The sequence below is a fragment of the Fukomys damarensis genome, unplaced genomic scaffold (genome assembly GCF_012274545.1).
Source record: "Fukomys damarensis isolate Sample0158 unplaced genomic scaffold, DMR_v1.0_HiC HiC_scaffold_9, whole genome shotgun sequence".
In the NCBI taxonomy this organism is placed as follows: Eukaryota; Metazoa; Chordata; class Mammalia; order Rodentia; family Bathyergidae; genus Fukomys; species Fukomys damarensis.
The window spans coordinates 44,421,006-44,448,561 of record NW_022900921.1 but is presented as its reverse complement, the minus strand read 5'-3'; the positions used below and the strand labels follow the sequence as shown (position 1 = coordinate 44,448,561).

Here is a 27,556-nt window from a genome sequence, read left to right as displayed (position 1 = left end):
ATCAAGAGCACTGGATTAAGGGTGTGAGTGCTGCCTGCCTTAAGCAGCCTGGATGAAGTGAGATAGAAGGAGCTGTGGTTGTCCTTTGCCGTGAACTGTTTCTTCTCTTCAGTGCTCGTCTGCCATGCCACCCTGCCTTGACTATGAAACTCTACAAACTGCGAGCCAAATAAACCTTTCCTCCTTTAACTTTGGGCATTTTGTTTCAGCAACAAGAAAAGGAACTATTTGCATAAATAGATAGATGATAGATACATAGATAGATAGATAAATAGATATTTTGGAGGAGGGACCCAAGTCTAATCTTGAAATTAATTTACATTTTTTACACACCGTTATGCAGATGGCCCACAGATAATCTTATACGGTATTTTAAATATGTAATGTTGTTTATGAATCAGAGCTTGGAGCATCACATTAGAGCTCAAAAAGTTTTAGATTGGGCCAGGGGTTTAGCTCAGTGGTTCCACCACGTGCCTCCCAAGTGGGAGAGCCCGAGTTCAATCCCTGGTACCCCCCCAAAAAAAAGGTTCAGATTTTGGAGGATTTGGGGTTTGGGGATTAGGGAATCTCACCCCATAATAATAATAATAAGGAAACACAGAGAGTGTGAAATTCTCTTATTTTCTTGCCCTCATTTTTTGGGGTTACTTATCTAGATTTATGCTGCTTTGACTAAGGGGTTTGTAATTGTTGAATTTTGAAGATTTGCAAATATAGCTCAGAGTAGTAAAGTAGGTAGCGAGATCCTTCAGCCTCGCTGCAGATGTGCTGGGTTGGGAGATTTGCCACATTGGTTTCTTTTCATCTCTTAGCCTTTTCTTCCCACCCTGAAGCATCTGAAACCCTAGAAGCTGGTATTTTGCCGTGCACATTTGAGTGAATATTCAGAATTTTGGCCCTTCTTACATCACTACAGCATCATCATTGGAGTAAAAGTTAACTGTGGCCAGGGATTTAGCCCAGTGGTTCCAGCACCTGCCTTGCAAGTGTGAGGTCCTGAGTTCGATCCATGGTACAAAAAAACCAAAACCAAAACCAAAACAAAACAAAACAAAAAGTTAACTGTGATTATTGGAGTGACTCAGATTCAGTCCAGTCTTGAGCTTTCACTGGCTTTAAGCATCCTTTGTGAGTCTGCATGGTTCTAGTCTTCTCTTCTTTTTTCTCTTCTCTTCTCTTGAGACAGAATCTTGCTATGTAGCTCAGGCTGGCCTTGAACTCACTATCTAGCCCAGGCTGGTCTTGAATTTGCCATGATCTTGACTGCTAAGATTACAGGTGTGCACCATCACACCTGGCTGTTCTAGTCTGTTTTTAAGAACCACACTTGATGCTGGGCTGTTGTGTTTCTTACTTTCCTTTTATTTAAAACATACACTCCTTCCTCATCCCCTGGCCTCTGTCTTGTGTCATTGCCTCCTTGCGGACATTGGCTGGTTTTGTGAAGGGTGTCACACCTGTGCTTGTCTTCTTCCTCTGGTGTTATTTACTTTGGTGCTCCGTCATTCTTCATACATCCTGAAAACCGGAAGATAACTTGCAAAGGTTTAACTAAATTTAGGGCCAATGTTTTTTTTTAATTGAGTTTATTGGTACATTTAGGGATACAGTACAGTTACATTCATTGTTGGGATCATGTACCTTTACATGGCAAGTCTTGATTCTCATTTTTTTTCCCCTTACCTCTGCCCTCCCTCCACCCCCTCCTCCCCTCCCCATCTACAAACACTCTATTTTCATCTTTTCATTCTCTCACATTTTTTTCTTTTCCCTTTTTATTCTTCCCCTACGTATCACACCTTCCCTACACCTTTAGCTCCTTTCCTCCCATTTCTAAATGTCAGTAATCTTATTAGAATCTTATGCATTGTTGCAGAATATTCACACCAGGGAAACTATTTGGTATTTACACATGTGGGACTTATTTATTTCACTTAGGAGTATATCTTCAATATGTATCCATTTTCCTATGAATGAATCTATTCTCTCGCTCTTTATGGCTGAGTAATATTCCATTTTATAGAAAAACCACAACTTCTTTATCCAGTTTCCAACGGATGGGCAAATAGGTTGTTTCCAAGATTTAGCTATTACAAACTGTGCCGCTATAAACATGGGTGCGCATACTTCTCTGTGATATGATTCTTTTAGTTCTCTTGGAAAGATACCCAACAGAGGGATGGCTGGGTCAAATGGAACCTCCAGTCCAAGCTCTTTGAGGTATCTCCATATTGATTTCCATAGTGGTTGCACTAGTCTGCACTCCCACCAACAATGGAGGAGGGTTCCTTTCTCCCCACAACCCCGCCAACATTTGTTATTGTGTGATTTCTTGATAGCAGCCATTCTTTGTGGGGTGAGGTGGAATCTCAGTGTTGTTTTCATCTGCATCTCTCGAATGACCAGTGATGTGGAACATTTTTTCATATATTTTCTTGCTGCTTTTACTTCTTTGTATGAGAAATGTCTGTTCATTTCGGATGCCCATTTTTGTATCGGGTCTTTATATTTGGGGGGACTGATTGTTTTGAGTTCTTTATATATCCTTGATAATAGTCCTTTGTCTGAGGTACAGCTGGTAAAAATTTTTTCCCACATTGTAGATTGTCTCTTAGTTCTGCTAATGGTTTCTTTTGAAGTACAGAAGCTTTTTAGTAAGATGAGATCCCAGTTGTTGATTCTTTCTGCTAGTTCCCGTGCTACTGAGGTAGGGCCAATGTTTTGAGGAAGAAGACTTCCTAAGGGTTCCTGTATGATTTTTCATCTTCTCAACACATAGGTCTGATTGTCTCACTCTTAGCGATGCTGAGTTTGGCTGCTATTTAAAGTCAAGATTTTCTACTTGCAACATTTCTTAAGAATTTTCAAACATAGGGAAACGTTGAAGGAACATATAGTAAATCCTGTAGGTCAGGAGATTAAAAAAACATTCTGGCTGTTTCAGTAAGTGCTGTCTTTTGCTATAGAAATCATACCATCTTCTGCCTGCTAGAATCCCTTCCGGGGACTTCCGGGACTCCTGGTCTCATCCCTGTCATCTTTGAATGTGCTGAGATTCAAATGTGGTTTGTCCGCACCCAACCTTACGCTGAGCCTCAGTTCTCCAGGTAACTATAGAGGTGTTTGGAGCTCATGAGATACAAGTGCTCACGAAGGCACTGCTATTTCTCTTGAGAGACTGGGTTTATTTTCTGGAGGCTGGAGCAGGTCTTGCTGAACCAAGTTGGTTACCAGGAGAGCAGGTTACTGCAAATGCTCATGGTTTCCTTGGTGCGCCGTCTCCCTCTCACACAGTCCTGCCCTCTGCCCTTCCCTGACAGTGTGATGCTTGATCTTGGTCTTTCAGCCTCCAAAACAGTGAGCTAAAATAAAATACCTCTTTTCTCTGTCAATCTCTGGCCCTCAGGTGTGTTACAGCAGTATAGCAATGGGCTCAGACCATGCTTTCTGGATGATAAGATGTCAGACACTCCTGTTGGGCTCCACTTGGCCACTGTGGCTTCCTCTTTGGATCATCCATCACTCCTAGGGTCCTACTTCCTTCACTGGAGAAGCAGGATCTAGGGGCCATGGTCTGGCTTGCAGGGGTGCTTATTGTTCCTGATGTTCTTGCTTCTAATGCCTTTCAAGTAAGTAAACCTAAGAAGTATGATGACAAAGAAAATCATGTATTCATATTTGCTTTTCCAGTTCATCTGTAGAACTACATAGTTATTGATTCTGTTTTTCTCATACACTGAAAATTTTGATTTCTAACAATGTCCACGTAATTATCTATGTGGTCCCTATATCTAGTAATATACATAACATTTATTTATTTATTTATTTATTCTGTTTGTGATAGAAGGGCATTTAGATCCTCCACTACAATTGTATTAGTGCTTATTTGGTTTTTCATGTTATGTAATATTTGTTTTATATAGTTGGGGGCATTAATATTTGGTACATATATGTTTATGATTGTCATCTCTTCCTTTTGAGTTGTTTTCTTTTCAAGGATGTAGTAGCCTTCTTTGTCTCTCATTCAGTTTTGGTTTGAAATTTACTTTGTCTGAGAATAAGATTGCTACCCCTGTTTTATTCTGGGTTCCTGTCACATGGAGAATTGTTTTCCATCCTTTCACTTTCAGTCTGTGGGCTTCTTTTTGCACTAGGTGTGTTTCTTGTATACAACATATTGTTGGATTTTGCTTCTTAATCCATTCTGCCAGTCTATATTTCTCTCTCTCTTTTTTTTTTTTTTTTTGGTATTGGGGATTGAACTCGGGTCCTTGTGCTTGCAAGGCCAGTCTATTTCTCTTGATTGGTGAACTGAGGCCATTGATATTGATGGTTATAACTGATATGTACTGACTCATTATTGTCATGTTTTTGTCCTTTTGTTGACTATTTTTACTTTTTCCTTCTCTCCTTTTAGTTTCTTGCCTTGGCTTTTTGATTTGGTCTGTTGGGCCTCACGGTGTTGTGACCTTTATTGTCTTTTTCTAGGATAATTGTTTAGAATTCCTTGTAGCACTGGTTTGGTGTTCATGAAGTTTCTCAGGTGTTCTTTGTCACGGAAGTGTCTTATTTCCCCATCTATTTTGAAAGAGAGTTTTACAGGATACATTAGTCTAAGTTGGAGGTTTTTTTCTTTTAGGACTTGAAATACCTCCTCCAGACTCTCCTTGACCTGAAGGTTTGTGTTGAAAAGTCTGCTGTGATTCTGAAGGGCTTTCCTTTGCATGTGATTTGTTTCTTTTCTCTTACTGCTTGTAGTATTTTGTTCTTCTGTTGGGTTTCTGGGATCTTGATTCTTATATATCTAGTTGAAGATTTTTTTTGATCGTGGCTAGTTGGAGTCCTATCTGCCTCACTTATCTGTATGTCAAATTCTTCCCCTCTGTTTGGGAAGTTTTCGCCATTAATTCTGTGAACAGCTTTTTTAAGTCATTTGTATTTTCTCTGTTACTTCACTGATTCCTATCAGTCTTATGTTATTCTTCTTTGCATCATCTAGGAGTTGTTGGATCAATTTTTCATGATCCCTTACTGATTGAGACTTCTCTTTTCACGGTCACTGACTGCAATCCTATCTTCTATAGCTGAGAGTCTATCTTTGCATTCTTTTATTCTACTGCAAACACTTTCAGTAGAGTTTTTAATCTCCTGGATATCTGTTTGAATCTGTTTTATAGATTCCATTTCTTTCCTATGTTGGGCATTTGTTATTTCCATTCTTTCTTATGCTTGGCCTTCATGGCTTCTGTCATGGTCCTGAGCTCATCTATTTTTTTGGTCAGTGTCTGTTCTAGAGTCTCTAATCAGGACTTTCGTTTTGCTCACCATCTATGGTTATCTGGGAAATTATTTCTGTTTTGAATTTTTCTAGAGCCTGATTGCTCTGTTTTGTTAACATCCTGTGCTATGAGTTCAGGGTGTCCTGGTGGTTCACTGTCAGACTTTTCATCCTCATTTGCCCTACTGTTTGCCATTGGTGAGCTGAAAGTCTGTCTTTGTGTCTTGCTTAAGTGTTTTCTCATTTTTATTTTTGTTGTTGGGTTGTCCTTGGTTTAATTTCTGGGTTATTACTTAAATCTTCCTGATACAGTTGCGCTTTAGCTTTTGAGTCCCTAATGACTCATAGACATTCTCATTTTCTTAATATCAGAGAAGACAACTCATTAAATCAATCACAATCCTTTAGCCCAATTGATATAATCAGCAACACAATACGATCAAGCACAACTTGCAAATTGACCACTTGTGGTAGTCATTAATCTATTGCCTTTAAACCATGTAAATTAAATTAAAATCAGGAAGCAGCCCAAAATATGTTTGCAGTGAATAAACTTTTCAATATAGCATATTTACCATTTAGGATGGGGGTTTAGACAGAGTTAGGACGAGAGGAGTAGATAAGTAAAAGAATTGGAGAAGGTTTCAAGTGAAGCCAGAGGACATAGAATGACCACACAATCTTTAGGAAACTGTTAAATTCAAAAGGGAAAGACAGAGTGCAAGAATAAGTACAAGAATATAACCACTTAACAGTAATAGGGGCTCACTTTCCTTTGAAACTATTGAGCCTTGAGTGAGGTAAAATGAGAGAAGAAAAGAAAAAAATAAAGAAAAAAGAAAAAAATGATAAAAGAAGAAATCCGAGTTAGGGCATGAGCAGGAACAGAAAGGGAGATGAGGAGTAATATGGTGGAGCAAGAGACTGAGTTGGAGAAAGAGGACTGAAAAAAGAAAGAATTTGCAGAGTGGAATGAGGAAAAGAAAGAAAAAAAAAAGAATTTGAAGGGCCTCTTTCACACTATATCTCTGCTGTCGTAATATGCAACATGCACAGCCATGTGCAGAACTAAATCCTTTGATCTCAGCCAGCCGATGGCAGACCCCTGAGATTCAGAATGATTTCGGGCTGCAAGGCCCAAACTGAGTTCCCTGACCTCCTGCAGGGTTCAGCTCCACAAAGTTTTACTACAGGTTCCCTCTGCCCTTTCTTTAAAGATGTTCAAAGTCAGGAGCTCAGTAAAATGCACTTTTATGACCACCTGTGCCTCTGCAGAGTGGATCCAAGGACTGACACAATCAGGAGGTCTGGGGGGGCGTGTTGCAGGGGCACCCACAGGGCTAGCTAGTCCTTACCGACTGGGCCCAGGCAGGTCGGAGGGAGTATGGATCTCGGAGTGGCTGTCCCAGACCTCCGCCTTCCACCTTCCTTCTGCTCTATATTTTTATTTTTTCACACATCATTTCTGTTTACCAGCGTTACTATTAACAAGAGTACTCAAATGAAATTCACCTTTCTGTAGCTACATTTGGTTATAGAATATATTTAGTCAAAACACTGTTTAAATTTTCTCTGTGTAGTTATTTCAATAATCTGATAAATTTTATTGCTTTTTTAGTGTTGATTTTCCTATTTATTTATTTATTTTTGGTACCTGGGTTCAAACTTGAGACCTTGTGCTTGCAAGGCAGGCAGCGGAACCACTGAGCTAAATCCCTAGGCACCCCTCCCCCCCGTTAATGTAACTTAATTTTTAAGAAATGTAAAACACTGTCATGTTCCTAAATCAGGCCTGATCAAATCTGTAAAGTCTTTGTAGAGAGACCTTCACTGCCTCAGCCCTGGCTCCTTCTCTCTGCCCTGTAGAACCCTTTTTCTGGTTTAGCTGTCCACTGTCTTGCTTTATATATGTTAAATATATAATATGTATCTCTATTCCTCTGCCTTTCTTTCATAAATTTTCTAGGTAGTCTGTTTCTTGCTTTACTTTTTTTCACTTAACATGTCCTGGGAATTATTGCATATCAGAGGGATATGCACATACAGAAAGCACCATGGTTTATTCCTAGTTTACACTGATGCACATTGAGGTTGCTTTTAGTGTTTGCCATGGCAAATTGCTGCAGCAGTAAATGTCATTGTTCCTAAGTCATTTACACTTTTATTGTTGGGTCTTTGGTATAGATTCCTAGAAGTGCAATTCTGGAGTTTTGGTAGATATTGCTAAATTTCCTTTCCCCTATTTGGGTTGTACCATTAGAAAAATTCCCACCGGCAGTGTGTGAAGGACCTGCTTTCCCACAAACCTGCTACAAGACTCATTGCTAAACTTTTGCCAACCTACTGATAGGTAAGATGTGATGTTTCCTTATAATTTTAATTTGTATTCCTTTTTATTTAAGATAATATTGATCATGTTTCCTGTTTAAGAGCTGCTTTCAGAAACTCCTTGTTCCTATTAATAGCCTTATTTTATTTTTCCCTATTGAGTGGTTTTTCTCTTTTCCCCTCCAGTTTTTGGTATTTCCTCAGTATTAGCCATTTATCTTCGAAATTATAGATATTTTTTCCAGCCTATCATTTGTCTTTTGGTGACTTGGGCTGGTGTGTTTTACTGCATTTCCTCCTTTTTAATGTAGTAGGATTTGTAGCATTTCTTTTAGTTTCTGACTTTGAGTCATAGTTAGGAAGATTTTTCCATTTGCAAGTTATTAAGGAATTCACCTAAATTTTCTGGAAGTACTTGTAATTTGACCTTTTTTTTTTGTGGTACCAGGGCTCGAAGTCAGGACCTTGTGCTTTTGATGCAGGCCCAGTGCCACTGAGCTAAATCCCTAGCCCTCCCTAGGACTTTTTGAAAGCTGTTACCCTATATGTTCTACACTGTTTCTGATGAGAAGACTGCTGTCATTCTTTTCTTTGTTTTTATGTAATTGTATTGTTCTTTGTTTATCAGTAAACTCTTATTGTAACTCAGGTTGGTTGTAAGTCAATACAGCTGAGATCTGGATGTTTACCTGGGTACACACTATAGATAACAAGAGGCAGATTATCCTAATAAACCCAAATTGTGCATGTGTTAGGCTGGTTGTAACTTGTAACTGGTTTATACCAATTTGGTGATGATATTCATATTCATTATGACCAGTGTGATTTTTTTTCTCCCAATTCATTTGCTGCTTAGGGTTTATTGAGATTCTGAAATCATATATTTATAGTTTTCACCATACTTGAAAATTTTAGCCTTTATTTCTTCAAATATTTTTTGCTCTCTGCCCTTCCTGGGGGGACTTTGGCTATTCATATTTTAGTATTATTTTGGTTTTTTGAGACAGGGTCCCACTGTGTAGTTCAGGTTGGCCTTGAACTTATAGTGATCCTCCTGCCTCAGCCTCCAAATGATGGGATGTGCATGCAGCTCTACCTGGGTACCTTTTAGTATTTTAAGCCCTTTGTTGTTCTCTAGCTCACTGGTGTAATTTCTGTTCATTCTTTTCCTTCTATTTTTCATTTGTTTTCTCACAGCGCCTTCAAGTTCCCTAATTGTTTTTCTCTGGTTTCTAATCTGCTTCTCATCCCGTGCAGTCTCGCTCATATCAGTGAGTGTGTTCTGTGTTTTTAAGGGCCTGACGTGGCTCTTTTTCTGTCTCCCTCATAATGTCTCAGGAGGCTCAGGGCTTCTGGACGTCCGGAGCCTGTTAACCATGGCTGCTTTATGTCCTTGGCTACCGATGCTGCTGCCTCTGTTATTTCTGGTTTTCTTTCAACTAATTGATTTTTCTCTCTTTTTTTTTTTTTTTTTGATTGTAGGTCAATATTTTCTGTCTCTTCCGGCTTCTGTTTCTGAGAAGTGCATTTGATGGTCTTAATACAAAGATAGTTTAATGGTCTCAATTATAAATTCTATTTTTACTTTCAGGGTCAGAGGTTGAATTTGTCTGGTTTCATGTATTGTAAATATGTGGAGACTCATTTTCTTTGACAGCAAAAAAGGGCAAAGAGGTATCCAGAAATACATGGTAGGGATAATACATAGGTAAAAGTCCTGTAAATAGACAGGTGTGGTGCCCCACACCTATAATCCCAGAATCTGGAGTCTGAGGCAGGAAGATCACTGAGAATTCGAGGCCAGCCTGAGCTCCATAGAGGGTTCAAGGCCACGCTGAACTACACAGCGGGACCCTGTCGCAACACAACAATCCTGTAACTCATGGTGATGGTCCCACGCCTTGTGGTGTGTGCGATTTCTGAAAATAAAACCTGCTCTCCCTCGCACGTTCGCTGCTGTCCTATGGATCCCCTGCTCCTGAGTTTCTCCATGCAGGAGAGATGAGTGACAGCAGCAGTGTCGCCGTGCCTGCCCCTTGTCTCTGCAGGGCTCTCAGACGGCAAACAGTGCTTGGCCAGAGGGCAGTGCACTGCCATTTCAGAGGGACGGTTCTGCACTGTACACCCTCAGGCCCACTTTGTGCTAAACTAGAACTCTGGGTGGCTGGAAAAGGTGCTTAATTCAGTGGGGATGCTTATTATGCAGAAAGAAAGTTGCTGTTTTCAACTGATGCTTGGATCAAGTTATTTGTGGCTGGGTTTGTGCAGAAGCTGCAGATATAGACAATGAGATGCTTGTTTTACTTCCTGAAAACACCCCTGGGGAAAACCTAGGAGAATAAATACTGTATGTTTCACTGTGACTCAGCTGCTGGGAGCTCCCGGGCAACGTCACAGTTCAGCAAGGTCCCAGTCATGTGAACAGGCTCTGGGTTGGCTCTTTCTTTGCGTAACTATTTTTACTTCTTGCCCAGAAAATGTTAATATTAATGTCTACCTTACGACTTTTTTTGAGACAGGCTTACTTTGTACTTCAGCCTGGCCTTGAACTTACTCTGTAGCCCAGGCTGGCCTGGAACTTGTGGCGATCCTCCTGCCTCAGCCTCCCCAGAGCTGGGATTTTAGGAATGCTCCACAAAGCCTGCTACCTTGTGTTTTTATGAAGGTCTTACTGCTCAGTATATGGCATGCCTAGCACATGCCAGACATTCACAAAAATGTCCTCAGTCAGCCACTTCTGGTTGTTCCAAGGTAGAACTGGTTATTCATAAGTCATCAATGGTGTTTCTTCTGCAGTTTCTAATATTGAACCTATAAATCTGATTTTTCAACCTGACTTTAGTTTTCTTAGAAAATGAAAAAGTTTATCTGCAGAATTAGAGGCCTTCTTTAAAACAGTGTCATTTTGGTACTTGCACTTCTGTGATCATCCGCAGTTCTGCTATAAATTTTGGTTTTAGACACCTCCAGCTGCCATAACATCTGGGAGGCTGGAAATGACAGAAGTTCATTTTCTCACGGTTCTGGAGACTGGAAGTCCAAGATCATAATGCCAGCAAGGGTTGGTTTCTGATGAGGCTCTGTCCTTTGTTTGCAGATAGTCATCTTCTCACTATGTCCTCACCCGGCCTTTCCTGGTGTGTGCCTGTCCCTGGTCTCTTCTTGCCATAGTCACCTTGAGGGTGAGGGCTTCCACACAGGAATTTTGGGGAGCACCTCTCAGACCCTGACACAGTTCCCGTTCCTTTGTCTGGCGTTGGCAGGGCTGCAGAAGGATAAGAAATACTGTTGCAGCACTGAATAAATTTGTATGCTTTTTGTCATCCTATCTCTGCTGTAGGTGGCAAAAGTCTCTCTTTCTTAACATTTGTCTGTGTGCAGTGCCAGACAGAAACATACTTACGAGAACAAGTGTAAGTAAGCAATGGCTTTACCAGCAGGCATGCAATCTACTTTCAATTCCATTTCATCTTCTTTTTTTTTTCAGCTATTTTCAGATGCATAACTTAATACAATTTGAAAAGCCCTGCTCTAGTGTAGGTTCCAAACCTATGCGTATGTGTGACATACATTGAATGACTTTCCTTTTAGTCCTGTGAGGTCGTGGATGTGCTGTTGGCTTGCCTTGATTTATGGTATTTGGGAAGCCTGTCATGAGATTTCCCTGAAGAGGAAATTATCGCTTGGAAAATTTCCCTGCCATTTGGCAGCGTTAGTAGGAAATGGACAGTAGGGTGGAAAAGTTTCATCACATTGATTGTCTCTGCTGGAAGAGGCCCATGGTCAGGTCTGACAGTTGGGAGCTGGGTGGGTTGTAATAAAATCTCACTGTGGTTCTGCTGTAGATTTAATGTATTTATTTTCTCTTCCAAGGTGTGGGCTTGGCTTTGTTATGGAATTATCTTTCCTTATCATAAGGCCCTTCCTGGTAGAAGAATTGTTATTAGAATAAAAATCTAAGTTTTGATGTCTTTCTCTCTCCTCTTAATTGTGATCTGCTATTGGGATGGAACTTGATTTTATCTACAGCTTTCAGCTGTAGCCTCTTTGTAGCAGTTAACAGCCGTGCTACTGCCTGCAGGGAGAGGCCTGCTCCCTCTAAATACAAGCACAGAGGAACTTAGCTCCAGCCCTAGCAGGTCCTGGGTCGAGGGCTATGCAAACCACAAACCGTACTTCAATATTCAAATGTTGCTGCTTATGGGAGACCCTGGGGTGGGGCGGGGTCCTGAGCGAGTTTGTTCACAGGTTTGCCCTCCATTGCATACACAACCTTGGGCAGGTATTTGAGCACCCTAAGGCTTGGTGGTCGAGCAGTGCCACAGTGCTGAGAACAGATGGGAGCTGCAGAGATGAGGCCCCTGCCCTCTCTTGCTCTTCCCATTCCTCCAACTTTGTTTGTTTTTGATAAATGAGGATTATAAGAGCACATAGCAGATGACTGAAGGTCAATAAGGATCTCCCTGTTCAGTTCATCCTTGTTTGATTGGTGCCCCATGCGTTGGTTTTATTGCAGAGATGATAAAGGACAATGACCTACAAAGAGAAGGTCTCAGAGTGCCCAGGGCGCAGGGCCGTGCCACCCCCAGGGCTTGGGCGCGATTATCTGCTTCCGTGGAGTCAGGATTTGGGCTGTGACCATGGCCGTCTTGGCAGTAAGACACTGTAGTTTAGGGTTGTTCTAGTGACTGACTCTCTGCTGCCATCTGGGCCCCTGTGGGGGGCAGGAAAGCTCCAGCAAAAGCAGGTGACCAGATGTCACCTAAGCTGCTTAGCCTGCCATGTGTCCTTGCCACTTCAGGAGCCAGGTTCAGGCCGAGCAAAGTTCAGAAGCCTGAAGAGAGTCATACTGTGGAGACTGGAATTGCTTGCCTTGGTTTTTTAGATATGGTTGACCCAATGCAGGGCACTCTGGCTCCGGGCAACATCCCCAGACCTTTGTATTTTTCATTTTGAGATGAAGCTTGCTAAGTCATCCAGGGGGGAACTCAAACTTGTAATCCTCCTGCCTCAGCTTCCTTAGTACTTAACTGGTCACTGTGCCTGGATTGATTTTGTTTTAAAAAAGCTTCCTTTGGCTGGGCATGGTGGTGCACAAGTGCAATCCCAGCGCTCCAGGAGGCAGAGGCAGGAGGATCGCAAGTTTGAGCCCAGCCTGGGTTACTTAGCAGAACTAATCTCAAAATAAAGAAGGGTTGGAGATGCATTTCAGTGTGAAGGCCCTGGGCTGGATCCCCAGTACTGCTCCCTTCCCCACAAAAGACAGAAGCTTTCCTGTCCTAAGAGATGTGAGGAGCGTGAAGGTCCAAGGAATTCTGGACACCACAGCAGCCTCCGAGATAGGAAGGAAGTAGAAAGCAAGAGGATCGTGATTGCTCACCCCAGAGTTTGCTCCTTGTGAGTCCAAGTGGCTATTTCTTGGGCTTATGGACCCTGAGGGAGCAAGACCAGAGAGGAAGACAGAGAACTGGGAGGGTCTCCCGTCACCTGTTCTTGGGGGAGGGGCCGGGGAGTCCTGACCTGTGAAGAGAGGTACTGGGCAGAGAGCACCATGGGGCCAGCCCTACCATGCTATGATAGTAATGACCGAGGACATTGCCGTGGACACTGCTGTGCCTAAAAACTGGAGGATAACAGGGCTTTAAGTGCTGTTGTCTTAACTCTGGTTTTTCTGTACAAAGTGTTCACTTACGTACTTCTTTTTTTCTTTCCCCACTTGTCCACTGAAAATAGCTACCCTAATATAGATGGTCTTCATCCTCAGGGACTCCACACCTGGTCACCTGGCACTTTCTTGCATGGGGTACAGGTTGAGTATCCTGTGTCCACAATATTTGCATATTCCTTATCCAAACTGTAAGTGTTTTAACCCAAAACATGTTATAGAATCTTTGCCTGTGTAATGTTTTGGGGATGGGACCCACCTCTAAAATATGAAACTCATTTATGAGTATATTTCACGTGCACCTCATCCATATAGCCTAAACTTAATTCTTTTTTTTTTTTTTTTTTTTTTTTTTGTATTGGGGAGAATGAGGATCTAGTTTAGGGTGACTGCTACGTGGACAGGTTATCCTGTGCCATTGTTTGCTTGGCCTTTCACTTCCCTGCTTGCTGGTTTAGCACTCAGCAAGTGGATGGGATGGATGGGATCTGCCCGATACACACTTGCCTTTTTCATATGCAGCCTGTGCTTGCTTCAGGCCAGTGGCTCTGCAGAGCGTCTGCTGAGTGCCAGGCCTGCCACTGGGACCTGGGCACGGTCCCTGTGTGAGGCGCCCATCGTTCAGTCATCCCGAGGGGCTGCATGAGAAGTAACACAGACGACTGAAATGACTAAGCACGTTGTTAATGGTGTTGCTTCGTGTCTCAGTGATGTGGTGAATTCCTTTTAGTTGCATTTGAAAGAAATTAACTTACTGTATACAATTTTAGTACTTTTGTGTGCTTTCAAATGTGTCCCTGGAGATGTATTCTAACAGGTTTCCAAGGGACAGTGCTGTCAGTGATTCGAAGTATCCATTTCCAAACCTGTGTTTCTCAGGCTGTTGCTTGTGGGGTTAATGATGCAGGGTACAAGTGACAGAATCCCACACAGCCAGCAGGGCCTGTGTGACTTTGGTCTGCAGTACCTCTCTGGAAAACTCTGTTATCACAGGAGACCCGAATCAAGACTGCTCAAGCCTGTCTGTTATTTGTGCCTTTTGTTTTGTTCTGCAACAGCTAATTACCAATGCTGTGCATTAGTGTGGTGGGCAGGCAGTCACAGAGCAGTCCCTGTCTTTGTCAGCTGCCCCGCCAGTGGCAGTGGGAGTGGTGTTGGCAAATCCCCTTGCTGCAGTGGAAGAGAACATGGGTCCAGGGGAGGGAGCTGCTTTCCTCCGACAAGTTATTGCCTTAGGTGTGACAACCCCGATGTTTGAATAATACAAACATGGGATAGGAATTACATTTGGAACCTATTTACTTTCGGTTTTTAATCTTTGCATCTTTCTGTTCTAATCCAGGTGCAACATTAGAGGAAATAAACCAGCACTGGGACTGGCTGGAGCAGAATCTCCTCCATACTTTGTCTGTCTTTGACAATAAAGATGACATTGCCAGCTTTGTCAAAGGAAAAGTAAAGGTGTGTCCCTTGGTTTTAATATTTCTTCGTATTTTCTAATTGCTTTCTATGACATCCTGGGCACTGCCGTGTAATAAACTTTCTCCCCTCTAGCTCTATTTTTTTTTTTTTTTTTTTTTTATGTGTGTGTGTTTGGTACCAGAGATTGAACCCAGGACCCTGCACTTGCCAGACAGGCATGGTGCCACTGAGCTACATCCCCAGCCCTCAAACTCCAATTTTAGCTGACTACATAAAGCCAAATGAGTTCAACTTGTCACTTGTCAAACTTTGCAGGGTCAAGTCCAGAAATCATGCCCGAAATTACAATAGGGAAGCTTTCACTCTTAGGCCCAGTTTCTGTTATCTTTTATAGAAATGCAGGCCCTTTGTTTGTCTTGGAGAAAAAAAAAATTATGTTGGGATATCTGTTTTTGCAGAACATCATACAACACATTGTTTGAGTCCTTAAATTAGTTATTCCCAATTTTTTATTTTGCAGCTGTGACATTTTGTCATCGTATTTTTGGACCTCACACTTTCCTCTTGCTAAGTGTGGGTGTTTACTTTTAAAATATGTTCACTAAATGGAATTAGAGGCAATGAAGTTTTGAGAAGGTAGAGAGGACTCTTTGGGGAAGTATTTGTTGGTACCTCCTGTGAGTGCTCATCTTACATAACCAGTCTCCTCACAGTAACAGGTTGGGTAATCAGTGCTTTGGACTGGGAGAGACAGTTTCTTACTCTAAATTTAACTCTCTCATTAGACACTCAAACTCATTAGCTTGAAGCATGGTTTTCCTCTTTTGGGGTAAAACATTGCAGACCCGGGATTTTGTTTTTTTCTCAAGTGTTATGGCTTTTGCTTAAGGGTATGAGAGAAAAACTTTGAGCATAGAGGAACATAGTACAAGTACTGTTTTCTGTAGACTGGGGGTATTTACGGGATCAGGGAAAGCAAAGACCACCTCAGCCCCCGGTCTGGAAGGGTGACTGTTGTCCTCAGGGCAGGCCTGTAGGGTCAGGGTGGGCCTGGCCACCATGGCGGATGTGTCCAGCTCTTGGGCTGCCCTTGCATCCTGGTCCATCTGAGTGTGGCTCAGCTCCCTGCGTGTGATGGCATTGGGGATTGGCTATGGTGTGGCCCCTTTCCTCCCGCGCTCAGCACATCTTTCCTGGTCTCAGGTAGATGGTTGTGTTTTTGATCTAGGTATTTCTTTCAGTTAGGGGAAAGATTCATTTCCACTGCAAAGGCTTCAGAAATGTTTCTGTAGGAGAAGAACACTTTTCTTCTATCCTTCTGGGTTCTGTGGCTGGAGCCCTGGTAATTAACCAACACAAGACAGATTAATGAGAAAAAATAAACAGACTACCACATGCAGAATGCATACACGGAAACTCTGCAGTAATGAGCTCAAAGGTGGTTAGAAAGGACATTTTATAGGATCCTAAGAAAGTGCAGTAAGTTTATAGAGGAGAGAACGACAAAGGAAAGGGAGTGTAGGCTTTTGGAGTCGCAGACTGAAGGAAAGGTAAACAAATGGGGGAAAGTGATGGAAAATCAGGGCTGTTTTCATAAGGCTTGTTAGGTGAATTCCTTGCAGTGCCATCTGTGGTGATAAAGAGTCCAATTCCTGGGCTGCAGATGTGACTCAGTGGTAGAGCACCTGCCTAGCATGTGCAAGGCCCTGAGTTCAGGTCTTACCACTACCACTGAAAAAAAAATTACATATCGTCTTCCTAGTGAAACAGTTAATTCTGTACAAACCAAGCTGATAGCCTCACAAAGTTGAAGAATGGAACTGCAGACCAAAGGGGGAAATTAGGAGAGTCTTTATTGGAGATAAGAGAAATAGCTCCTGTCTACAGGAGTGCATTCTGAATGGAAGTCCAGATTGTCTTATTTGTCCCTTTCTTATACGAATAAGCAGAATGCAGGAAAGGCTCATTTCAAAGAAGACAAGTTAAAGGAAACGAGTTATTTTGTATTTCTAATGCTTCTCAGCAGTCCGGTCTGAGGTCGGGAGGAACTGTCCACTGACTTAGCAGGTTCTGCCTAAGAACATTCCTCCTGGGAGGAAGGGTTATTTTCCCTCCTATCCAAATATTTATCTTTCTTGGCTTGGTGTGTGTGCTGTTTGCTTTTTCCCAGCCAACTCTATCTTGAGGCTACCCTGACTGCACACTTAGGCTAAATAAGTAACCCATTACACTAGCACTGAGAGGGAAATCCCTGGACAGATGGAGATTGGGTCCTAGTTTTAGGTGGGGGCCCGTGTCTTGTTTCTCAGTTGTCTTCAGCCTGAAATCCTTATGCTAAAGTGGCACGTTTTGAGGTGACAAATTCAGATCCTTGATGCTGCAAAGCCGAAATACTTCAAAAGCCAGTCCGAAGGAAGCAGGGCTGGAGAGGGAGCCTGGAGTTGGCCTTGTTTGCTTCTTGTGGCTCTGGCCATGTTTCAGGGTTGATGGGTGGGTGGGTGAGGGTGTTGTGGCACAGTGCAGATTCCTCAGGTGCCTGTGGCCGCCCGTCCTGGCCACCTCCCGTCCTCCCCCTCCCTGGATAAGGGTCGTCTCTCTCTGCCACAGGCCCTGATTGCTGAAGAGGCCAGCAGCCGGCTGGCTGAGCAGGAGGAGGAGCCCGAGAAGTTCCGAGAGGCCCTGGTGAAGTTTGCAGCCAGGTTCAACTTCCCCGAGGCGGAGAAGCTGGTCACCTACTACTCCTGCTGCTGCTGGAAGGGCCGGGTGCCACGCCAGGGCTGGCTGTACCTCAGCATCAACCACCTCTGCTTCTACTCCTTCTTCCTGGGCAAGGAGCGTGAGTGCCGCCCCGCCCCTGCAGCCCCCGGGGTCCTCAAAGATACAGGTGGCCCTTGGGGTGCTTAGTGTTGCTCCCACCTAAGGTCGTTAGCACCAAGAGCCCCCCAGCACAAGCTTAAAATAAGTGGTGGAGGTGACTGCAGTGATACTCGGTTCATTTCCAGATGACTTGTACAGATAACTATCTGTAATTATGCGTGCTCCTACCCCTAGAGGGTTTGATTTGGGGAGAGTTCCTTATCCCCATTGCCTTAAGATTTCTCTTTTGCTCACTTCAAATAGCCGTGGAGAGCCAGGCATGGTGCTACATGCCTGTAATCCCAGCACTTGGGAGGCTGAGTCAGAACGATTCACCATGAGTTTGAGGCCAGCCTGGGCTACACAGTGAGTTCAAGGCCTGCCTGAGTTACATAGCGAGACCCTGTCTCAAAAACAAAAACAGCTAAACAAACAAACAAAAAATGAATGTCTCTAGAGAGGTTCTTACTACCCTCGATCTCCTTGGAAATAGTGTCATAACTGATGGTTGATTATTTCTTTTTTCGGGGGTGGGTACTGGGGATTGAACTCAGGTCCTTGCGCTTGCAAGGCAGGCCACTGAACTGCTGAGCTAAATCCCCGGTCCTGGTTGAATATTTCTTTTTAAATTTTTGTTATTAAATTTTATTTTATATACACCCCCAGCCCCTCCCTACCCTGTGTACAAAAGCTTTGTTTATTCTGGTTGAATATTTCTTTTTAAATTTTTATTAAATTTTATTTTATATACACCCCCAGCCCCTCCCTACCCTGTGTACAAAAGCTTTGTTTCCATTTTTTTCTTTTATGTTCACTTTGGAGGCTGAATATTTCTAAGGGAGAATGTTTTCCTGCAGGGGAAGGCATTTAAAGATGCCCAGCCCCCAAGGTCACGACTGTGGGGGGCACAGTTGCTTCTAGAGAGGGAATTCTTCAGTGGTGCCCACTGGAGATTCAGGCACTGACTGATGTTGCACATATTTTTCTGGCCACATGCGCTGTCCTGGACTGTGGGATTCCAAGGTGACGAAGGAAGGCACAGTCAGTTGTATGTTGGATGCTTAGGAGCTGTTCTCCTGGGAACTGCTTCCAGCGCCCGTCGCCATTTCCCGTGCCTGTGCTGGATGGCACTCTTGCTGCACGCACGTGTGCACACATGTATCTATTTTTTTCTTTATTTGTTTCAAGTAGAGCCAGGGCTGAGCTGCTCTTGTCTGTCTGCTGTCGCTAACCTCCTGCGTGCTGTGTTCTCTCCTTCTGCCTCCGCAGCCTCTGCGCTGATGTTCTAGGACACACTCCTTGTTGCATAGCCCTCTCCCCTCTTGGGATGTGCTCTGGCCTAACCTTGGCCATCGCCGGCTTTCTCCTCTCTGAAATGCTTCTCTGAATGAACATGCCGCTTTTCCTTCTTTCCCTTTACTTAGTCTGTTTGGAAACTCCTGTTCATCCTTCAAAACCCAGTTTGGATTTTGTTGTCTCCAGGAAGCCTCTCCTAGGCCCCGTATCATTTGTGCCGTATCTGTGCTTTCTGTGCTGCGTTTGGTCCTGTGGATGGTTACTGACTTGTGGCCTGTTTTCCTGTTTGAGTGAGTGTCTTCAGTGCAGATAGCACTTCTCAATGGCAGTGTGGTGGACAGCATGTGTGTCAGGAGATGAGAACACCTATGAATAGTGGGGGAAACCAATTCTCGAGCCTGCTGTAAAATTGGGGCCATTTAAAGTTACTAAAACATTGGAAAGTATTGCAAAGTAAATGGAAAGAAATGGTAGACATACAAGTCTTTCTCTAACAATTTAAAAAGGAATTATTTTTTGATGCTTATTGATTATTGTTAAACCTGTTAGGATGACAATATTTTGGAAGAAATGAATGCCTCTTAATTTAGGATGATGTTGATCATTGTATACCAGAGCTCAGACTGTTTCCCCACTGTATCAAAAACACTTTTGAGAATAGAACACCTGTTTTATTTTCACTGTATTACTTTTTTAAAAGAGACAGGATCATACTATTTTGCCCAGGTTGGGCCTGTCCTTCTGGACTCCAGCCATTGTCCTGCCTCAGCCTCCTGGGTAGCTGGGATTACAGGTGCATGCCACTGTACCCGGCTGTACTGTATTAGTTTAGATTGGAAGAAACTGCTTGTGCTGTCTTCTTAGCCTAACACCTATCATCTGACACAGTAAATGTTTAGCCCATTTCTGAAAATGAGATCGTGAATAATCCGCACTCCTTCCTGTAGTTTGTGGCATCAAGGCTGTTTTCAAAATCAGAATTTGTGTGGATTGGGAAACTTCCACATGACTTTTAAAATATATTTGAGAAAGTTTGTGTGCTGTTGGCTTGTTATTCCAGAATCACGTTCCTTGGGAATGTGCCCCAGCTGGCTGCTGGGTTTCTCTTAAGTCGTTGAGGAAATCACTGGAACACACTTGGGGGTTCACCAGCTGCTGTCCAAGAGTTCTATGCTTTTCTCCCCACTCTGGTTTAAGAGAGATCTGCATTTCAGTTGCAGGAACGTTCTGGACTATTGCTTGCTGTTACATGAAGGTGTGACTCAAATCTTCCTGTAAGATGCATTCGCCCTTTTTCTCTTGCAGTTAAACTTGTCATCCCTTGGGTCGATATCCAGAAATTGGAAAGAACGTCCAATGTGTTCCTCACGGACACTATCCGGATCACCACACAGAATAAGGAGCGCGACTTCTCCATGTTTCTGAACCTGGATGAAGTGTTCAGGATCATGGAGCAGCTGGCGGATGTGACACTCCGGAGGCTTCTGGACAACGAGGTCTTCGACCTGGACCCAGATCTGCAGGAGCCGAGCCAGATCACCAAAAGGTGCAGCTTGAGTTCCGTGGTGTCCATCACCTGTATGGGGACCCATGCTCGGTGCTCAGCCTTCCTTTCTGGTGGCCTTCATTGTGTGGCAGCCCTCCATGCCACCAGAGCATGGGTCCCAGGACCTCTGTGGCTATCACAATCCCAGGATGCTTGAGTCGTACATAAAACGGTGTAGTATCTGCATAGAATCTATGCATGACCTCCCCTATGCTTTAAAAAAAAAAAAATCACCACTAGGTAACTTACAGTACTGTTCACAATGTAAATACCATGTAAATATTGTAGTTATAGTGCATTGTTCAGGGAATAATGACAAGAAAAGAAAGAGTACATGTTTAGTGCACATGTATTTAAAAAAATATTTCCCATTTGTATCTAAGAATACAGAACCTGTGCATACAGAGGGCCAGATATACTAGGTTTAATTTCTTTTGTGGTATAACCCAACGTTTCCTAGGTTGTTAATCTCGACAGAGGCAATAGTTAGAAATGATTGTCACTCATTTCCCATGTGCAGCAGACTTTGATTTCTAGATCCAGTTCCCCATTTTCCTTGGATATTATTTCAAAATTGAGGTTCATAAAAAGCACTTCTAGAACATGTAATATAGGCATCCTCATGTTAGAAATCTATGAAGTACTGTGTTTTATTAGTGAACATTTAAGATATACCCTCCTTTCCCTTTTAAATGGTGCTAGGGATTGAACCCATGGCCTTGTGCATGCCAGGCAAGTGCTCTGCCACTGAGGCACCCACCCCATCCTTTTCACATTAAAATACTCTGTAGAAAAAGTTTCCACACAATTAAAAAAATTTTTTTTGGTACTGGGGATCAAACTCAGGACCTTGCACTTGCGAGGCAGGCAGCGGCACCACTGAGCTAAATCCTTGGCCCGACAGCTAAATTTTTTGATGCCAGTTTGTCATCAAGTATGTACCTTACAAAGAGAGTAGTTCAATATTCTTTATTAATTTGTTTGACCCAAAGCGTTGCTGGTCATGCAGACTTGTGAAATAGTTGCTTGAATCCTCACATTAAGGGAGATTCAGTCTGTGGTGGGAAGTTCTGAACATGATGTGTGAGCTGGAGTTTGACTTTGGGGCTTGTGGAGTACAACTGGGTAACTGCAGTGCTGATGAGAAGGTACCTTCACCAAACAAGTTACCAGGAAGTGTTATCCTGGTTAGATGTTTTTGATATAGTTGGAGTCAGCTGCTACTATGTGAATAGCAAATAGTCATTATATCATTGTAATATATAGGTAACATAAATCTGACATTGTAACCATCGTTAAGTGTACAGTCACAGGGCCATGAAGTGCATTCACACGGTTGAACAACCATTCTCACTGCCTATCTCAGAACTCTTACCTTCCAGAACTGAAGCTACGCTTCCTTCCATCTGATTCCCTTCATCTTTCCCCCATCTCTGACACCCATCGTTCTACACGTACTGGGTCTCAGAGAAGTGGGGTCATACGGTATTTGTGGTCTTGTAGTTGGCTGATTTTACTGAACATCATGTTCTCACGGCTCACCCATGTTGTAGCATACACACGTCAGGTTTTTCCTCCTTTCTAAGCCAATATTCCAATGTCGGCATGCACCATGTTTTATTTATCTGCTCGTGTGCCTTTACACGCTTGAGTTGCTTCCACCTTCTCGGTATTGTGAATAATGCTGCCCTGAATGTGGGCCTCCGTGTTTATCCAAGACCCTCTCTCAGTGCTCTTGAGTATATACCCCGAAGTAGAATTGCTGGATCACATGGTAATTCTGTTCTTAGGTTGTAAGGAGCCACTAGCCATTTACTTTACGAGCCATTTACCACGAGTCATTTACTTTAAAAGTTTTTAATCTGTTTTAACGTTCTGTCTGCCTTTTTTTCCATTGAATTTCCTTAGAAAATATCCAGGAGGTGAGTAAGAGGTAGGCATTGTGCTTCTGTTGCTTGTGGAACAGCTAAGTACTGCAGTCCTTTGTGTGGCCACCAGTAGCATCTCATAATTTTCCTGAGCTTTAGTCTTCTATACATCGACTGGATAACCTACCGAGGGTTGATTGTTCCTAATATGAAATGCTTTGAAAACCAATGTTGGAGCAGTTTCAGATTTTCAGATTAGGGGAGGCTCAACTGGTGAAGTCCTTGAAAATATTCCCAAATCTGGAAAAACTCTGAAATCTGAAATACTGTTGGTCCCATGCATTTATTTATTTATTTATTTATTTTTGAGACAGGGTCGCACTATGTAGCTTGCTTATTTATTTATTTGGTAGAGAGTCTCACTATAGAGCTCAGGCTGGCCTTGAATTCCTGGCAATCCTTCTGCCTCAGCCTCCTGAATGCTGGGACTATAGACACGTGTCACCACATCCAGCTTCCAAGAATTTTGGATAAGGGATACTTAACCCATACTAAGTTCCTTCAAAGGTCTAATGTCTGGTGTTCAGTAATAATACAAAGGCTTTTTAAAAATAGACCTTTTGCTCTTCACACGTGCTGCCTTCTCTGAACATCTCGGGGAGTGTCTTCCTGAGGGGCCCATGAACATCAGGGTGTTTAGTTGCCTTGCATTTGGAAAGGACTCAGATCCCTTTGCTGTGTGCACCACCTTAGACTGATCATGCATCATCCTGAGTGAGGCAAAAATCAAAACAACAACTCTTTTGTGGTGACATTCCTACAAGTTTTATGTTTATCAACCTCTGATAATGTGTAAGTTCTCTTTTGAGACAGCCTTCTAAAAGGGAGTGCTTGGGCTAGCGCTTTGGTGTTCTGATCCCTTGCCCCGGGACCTCCAGTGTGGTCCCTGGCTCCATCTTAGGGTCCATCTGTTCTAAAAGGAAGACAAGGGCTGGGGATGCAGCTCAGTGGCACAGTGCCTGCCTGGCAAGTGGGAGGGCCTGAGTTTGATCCCTGGTACCAAAAATAAATAAAAGGAAGACATCGTAGTGTGGTGTGAGCTACACTCTCCCATATGTCCTCATATGTTACTATGATAGTTGGTACCCAAGTCCTTTTAGTCCAGTTTACAAAGACCTATTAAAGAAAAGGCCACTATTACAGAGCCCCAAAGAAGGGCGAGTCAGGTGTATGTTACTAAGTACTCATGTAAACCACCAGTTCAATGCGACCTCGGTCCTGTGCACACGATCTTTGCACCTGTATGTATTCAGAATGCAGCCAGATTGGCCTGGGCGGGGCCTGTCCTGTTTCTCGCAGGCTCAGAACTCAAGTGGTATCCTGGCACGGCTCCAATTTCAGATGTGGCCATTTTGGTTTGTGGTAGAGGGAAAGAACAGGAAGACCGAAGGTCTGTAGCATCTACTTCCCCTCTGGAAATGTGTTTTGGAAGAAAAGTCATCACACTGTCAGCCTTTGTTTACCTTCCAGAATTGAGGGGAGATATGAGGCTTCCCCTTCACACCCCCACATTCTATCCCAGGAACCACTAGAAGAGAGAAAACAACCTATAGGGCTGTTGAGGTGGCCAGTGGCCCAGCTTCCAGGGTGCGTAGAGCTGGCCCTAGACATGCAGTGGGATCTGATTGACACTGACCAGGCTCCACACTCTCTGGGACTTCCACCTGGGTGGGAGCTCGCCATAGCCTCCCATCCCCTGCTAGTTTGCATCTGTAGCCTTTGCCATGGAGACGCTGGCCTGTGGATGTAAACAGGTAATGACTCAGTCCACTTGGCATCCTGACAGAGGGGCCAGGTTTGAAAGTTTAGGAAAATGGCTCTCTGAGCTCAGGGGCAGCAGCCGGGCTGGAATGCCCCTTGGAGTCTCCGTGGTGGGTCTGCTTTCACTTCCTGTCCCAGTTAACAGCTTTCCAAAGGGAGCCCTCGGATTCATGAGCCAGTAAGGGGCATCTGATTACCACAGCGTCCTGTGGTCACTTCGTTGGGACTGATGGAGTCTGGTAGAGTGAGGCTCACACCTCCACACTCTCATCTGGCCTGATCCCCAGGTACACAGCACACCAGGATGGGCGGTTCGCAGGTGCATAGTCCCGGGGCTCGTTGGGCAGAGTGACTGGGGGAGGGAGGGGCAGCCCGGACAGAATGGCAGGGAGGAGGCAGGGATGAGCTGACTGATTTCTGAACAGAAAATACTCTCCTGAAGCTGGGCCAAGCAGGCTGAGAAGAGCGACTCCAGTACTCTGGTGGGCAGGGGTGGAGGAGATGGGCCTCACCTAATATGAAGCAAAAGGAAACTTTGAAACTTCCTTCCTTTTGTAAAGGTGAGGAGTGGCTGCCAGAGAACAGAGCCCAGTCCCTGTCACCCGGTGTCATTCTGTCTGGCTGCACAGACTCCTTTGGCCTTGCCCCACCCACATCCACCCCTTCCCTGCAGTTCCCTCTAGCACCCCCAAGGAACGCCAGCTTTCTATCCATCCCATTTGAGGCACCCTGCCCCCAGCAGCAGTCAGGCCTCTCAGGCCCCACCTCGAAGGGAAGACCCAGTCTTGCCCCCATAAGCTTCAGACACCCCCAGCACTGCTTAGAGATTGTTGACACTGTGATAGGATGGTTAGGGTGGGAAAGGCAGGAACTTTCTTGGGAGTGAAAAGTGCCATTGTTGTGTAATCAAGGTCTTGGTCTTCTGGGAATCAGTGTTGATAGACTGCCAAGGAATGGAGGGGCTGTGGGTACCTCCAAGCCTGCCTTCACATGGCCATCAGCTATCTGGGGCCCAGGTGAGCCTTATGTCCCATCCTGTCCCTTGAATACTGCTGGCTCCTGTGTTCTGTAACAGTGGCCTTGTCACGGGGCCATCCTGTCATTTCCTTAGGGCTCCTGGGTCACCGGGAAAGATGCTTTTGAGTAGGCACACATTTGATAAATGAGATGTTTATGTGCACACCAGGGTGTTGAAACACACTTCTGCCTCGTTTCCAGACTGGTAATTCTTGGTGTTTTCCAGAGTTTAAGTGCAAAGGGCACAGGGTTGGGAGTGGCCATGTAACCCAGAGTGTTTGGAAGGACCTTTCCTGTGCTCCATTAGGGGTCAGGCTGGTCACCGAGGTCCCAGTTACTTTCCCTCAGCCACAGGGGGCAGGAGCTGTTCCTGTGGACACCTGTCTGGTGCCCAAGTGGGAAATCCTGGAATGTTGACCTGGTTGGGGAAGAGGGTATGCGCGCAGTCTAGAACTCTGTGTAGCAGTCATACACGACTGCATGTGTTAATTTCAGCTTCAACAATTTTGTTGCTCCATGTTCTGGCCCAGCCCATTCCTTCCTATTAGAGGCTGGTACCATAGTGTAGGGTAGTTTGGGGGCTCCATTGGTCTCAGCCATAGCACTCTTGGAGCAGTGCCTTGGGCCTGTGCACATCAGTACCTTCTGGGCCAGGCTCCATCCTCGAGGGTGCTCCTGTAGTAGCCCTGTGTGAGACATGCCTTCTGAACGTTGGGTTGTGACCGCTGCCTACCGGTCTTATGGAGGGAAAGTGGAGACTCTAGTACTGGAAGGTTCGGGAGGTACACCTGAGCATGTGTGCTTTGTTCTTGGTGCTGCTAAAAAGGGAGTTGATAGGTTTAGCATCAGAACTATCCCCTGCTGCCTTGAAACACACTCCAGGGATGGTCTTACTCTTACTTTCCTGAAGAGCTTCTCTTCTCCCAGTATGCTCCATTTTTACCCCAGTTATGCTGGAAATTTATTTATTTGTTTGTTTTTTTCTTTTATTGAGTTTATTGGTACATTTTAGGTATACAGTACAATTACGTTCATTATTGGGATCTTTTATCTTTACATGACAGGTCTTGGTTCTCATTTTTTTTCCCCTTGTCCGTGCCCTCCCTTCACCATTTACACTTTATTTCCATTTTTTTGATTTTGTGATATTTTTTTCTTTTCCCTTATTACCTTTCCCTTACCCTTCCCACTTTCCCTACACCTTTAGCCCTTTTCTTCCTATTTCACATGGTCAATTATCTCCTTAGGATCTTATGTACTATTATAGTTTTTCACACCAGAGAAACTATTCGGTATTTACACATGTGTGACTTACTTATTTCACTTAGGAGTATATCCTCAATATGTATCCATTTTCCTATGAATGAATCTAATTTCTCATTCTTTATGGCTGAGTAGCATTCTATTTTATAGAAAAACCATATCTTCTTTATCCAGTTTCCAACCAATGGGCAAATGGGCTGTTTCCAAGTTTTAGCTATTACAATCTGTGCTGCTATAAACATGGGTGTGCATATATCACTGTGGTATGATTCTTTTGGAAAGATACCCAGCAGAGGGATGGCTGGGTCAAATGGAACCTCTAGTCCCAGCTCTTTGAGGTATCTCCATATTGATTTCTATAGTGGTTGTACCAGTCTGCACTCCCACCAACAATGGCAAAGGGTTCCTTTCTCCCCACAACCCCGCCAACATTTGTTATTGATTTATTTCTTGATAGCAGCCATTCTTTGTGGGGTGAGGTGGAATCTCAGTGCTGTTTTCATCTGCATCTCTCAAATGACCAGTGATGTGGAACATTTTTTCATATATTTACTTGCTGCTTTTACTTCTTTGCCTGAGAAATGTCTGTTCATTTCAGATGCCCATTTTTTAATTGGGTTTTTATATTTGGGGGGGCTGATGGTTTTGAGTTCTTTATATAGTCTAGATAATAGTCCTTTGTCTGAGGAGCAGCTGGTAAAAATTTTTTCCCACGTTGTAGGTTGTCTCTTAGTTCTGTTGATGGTTTCTTTTGCAGTGCAGAAGCTTTTTAATAAGATGAGATCCCAGTTGTTGATTCTTTCTGCTAGTTCCTGTGCTACTGAGGATTTGTTCATAAAGTCTTTTCCTGTGCCAATGTCTTCAAGAGTTCTGCCTAACTTATCTTCCAGCAAGTTTAGTGTTTCTGTTTTAATATTTAGATCTTTCATCCACTTGGATTTAAATTTAGTGCATGGTAAAAGATAAGGGTCGAGTTTTAATCTTGGGCAGGTTGTGATCCAGTTTTTCCAACATCATATATTAAAGCGGCTATCTTTCCTCCAGTGGGGACAGTCAGCTCCTTTGTCAAAGATGAGGTGGCTGAGTACATCTGGAGTTGTTTTTGTGTCTTCCAATCTGTTCCACTGATCCTCAGGTCTGTTTCTTTGCCAGTACCATGCTGTTTTTATCACAGTGGCTTTGTAGTATAGTTT

The 27,556-nt window shown here is 43.6% G+C and overlaps 1 protein-coding gene across 1 annotated transcript in view; it reads left to right on the top strand.

Moving 5' to 3' along the window:
* Tbc1d8 (TBC1 domain family member 8) overlaps positions 1–27,556 on the top strand; it is an 86,583-nt gene that overhangs the window by 31,508 nt on the left and 27,519 nt on the right. The window contains exons 3-5 of the mRNA XM_010637126.1: positions 14,617–14,735; positions 17,304–17,532; positions 20,154–20,394. Coding sequence (XP_010635428.1) covers positions 14,617–14,735; positions 17,304–17,532; positions 20,154–20,394 — 589 coding nt within the window. The remainder of the gene's footprint in view (positions 1–14,616; positions 14,736–17,303; positions 17,533–20,153; positions 20,395–27,556) is intronic.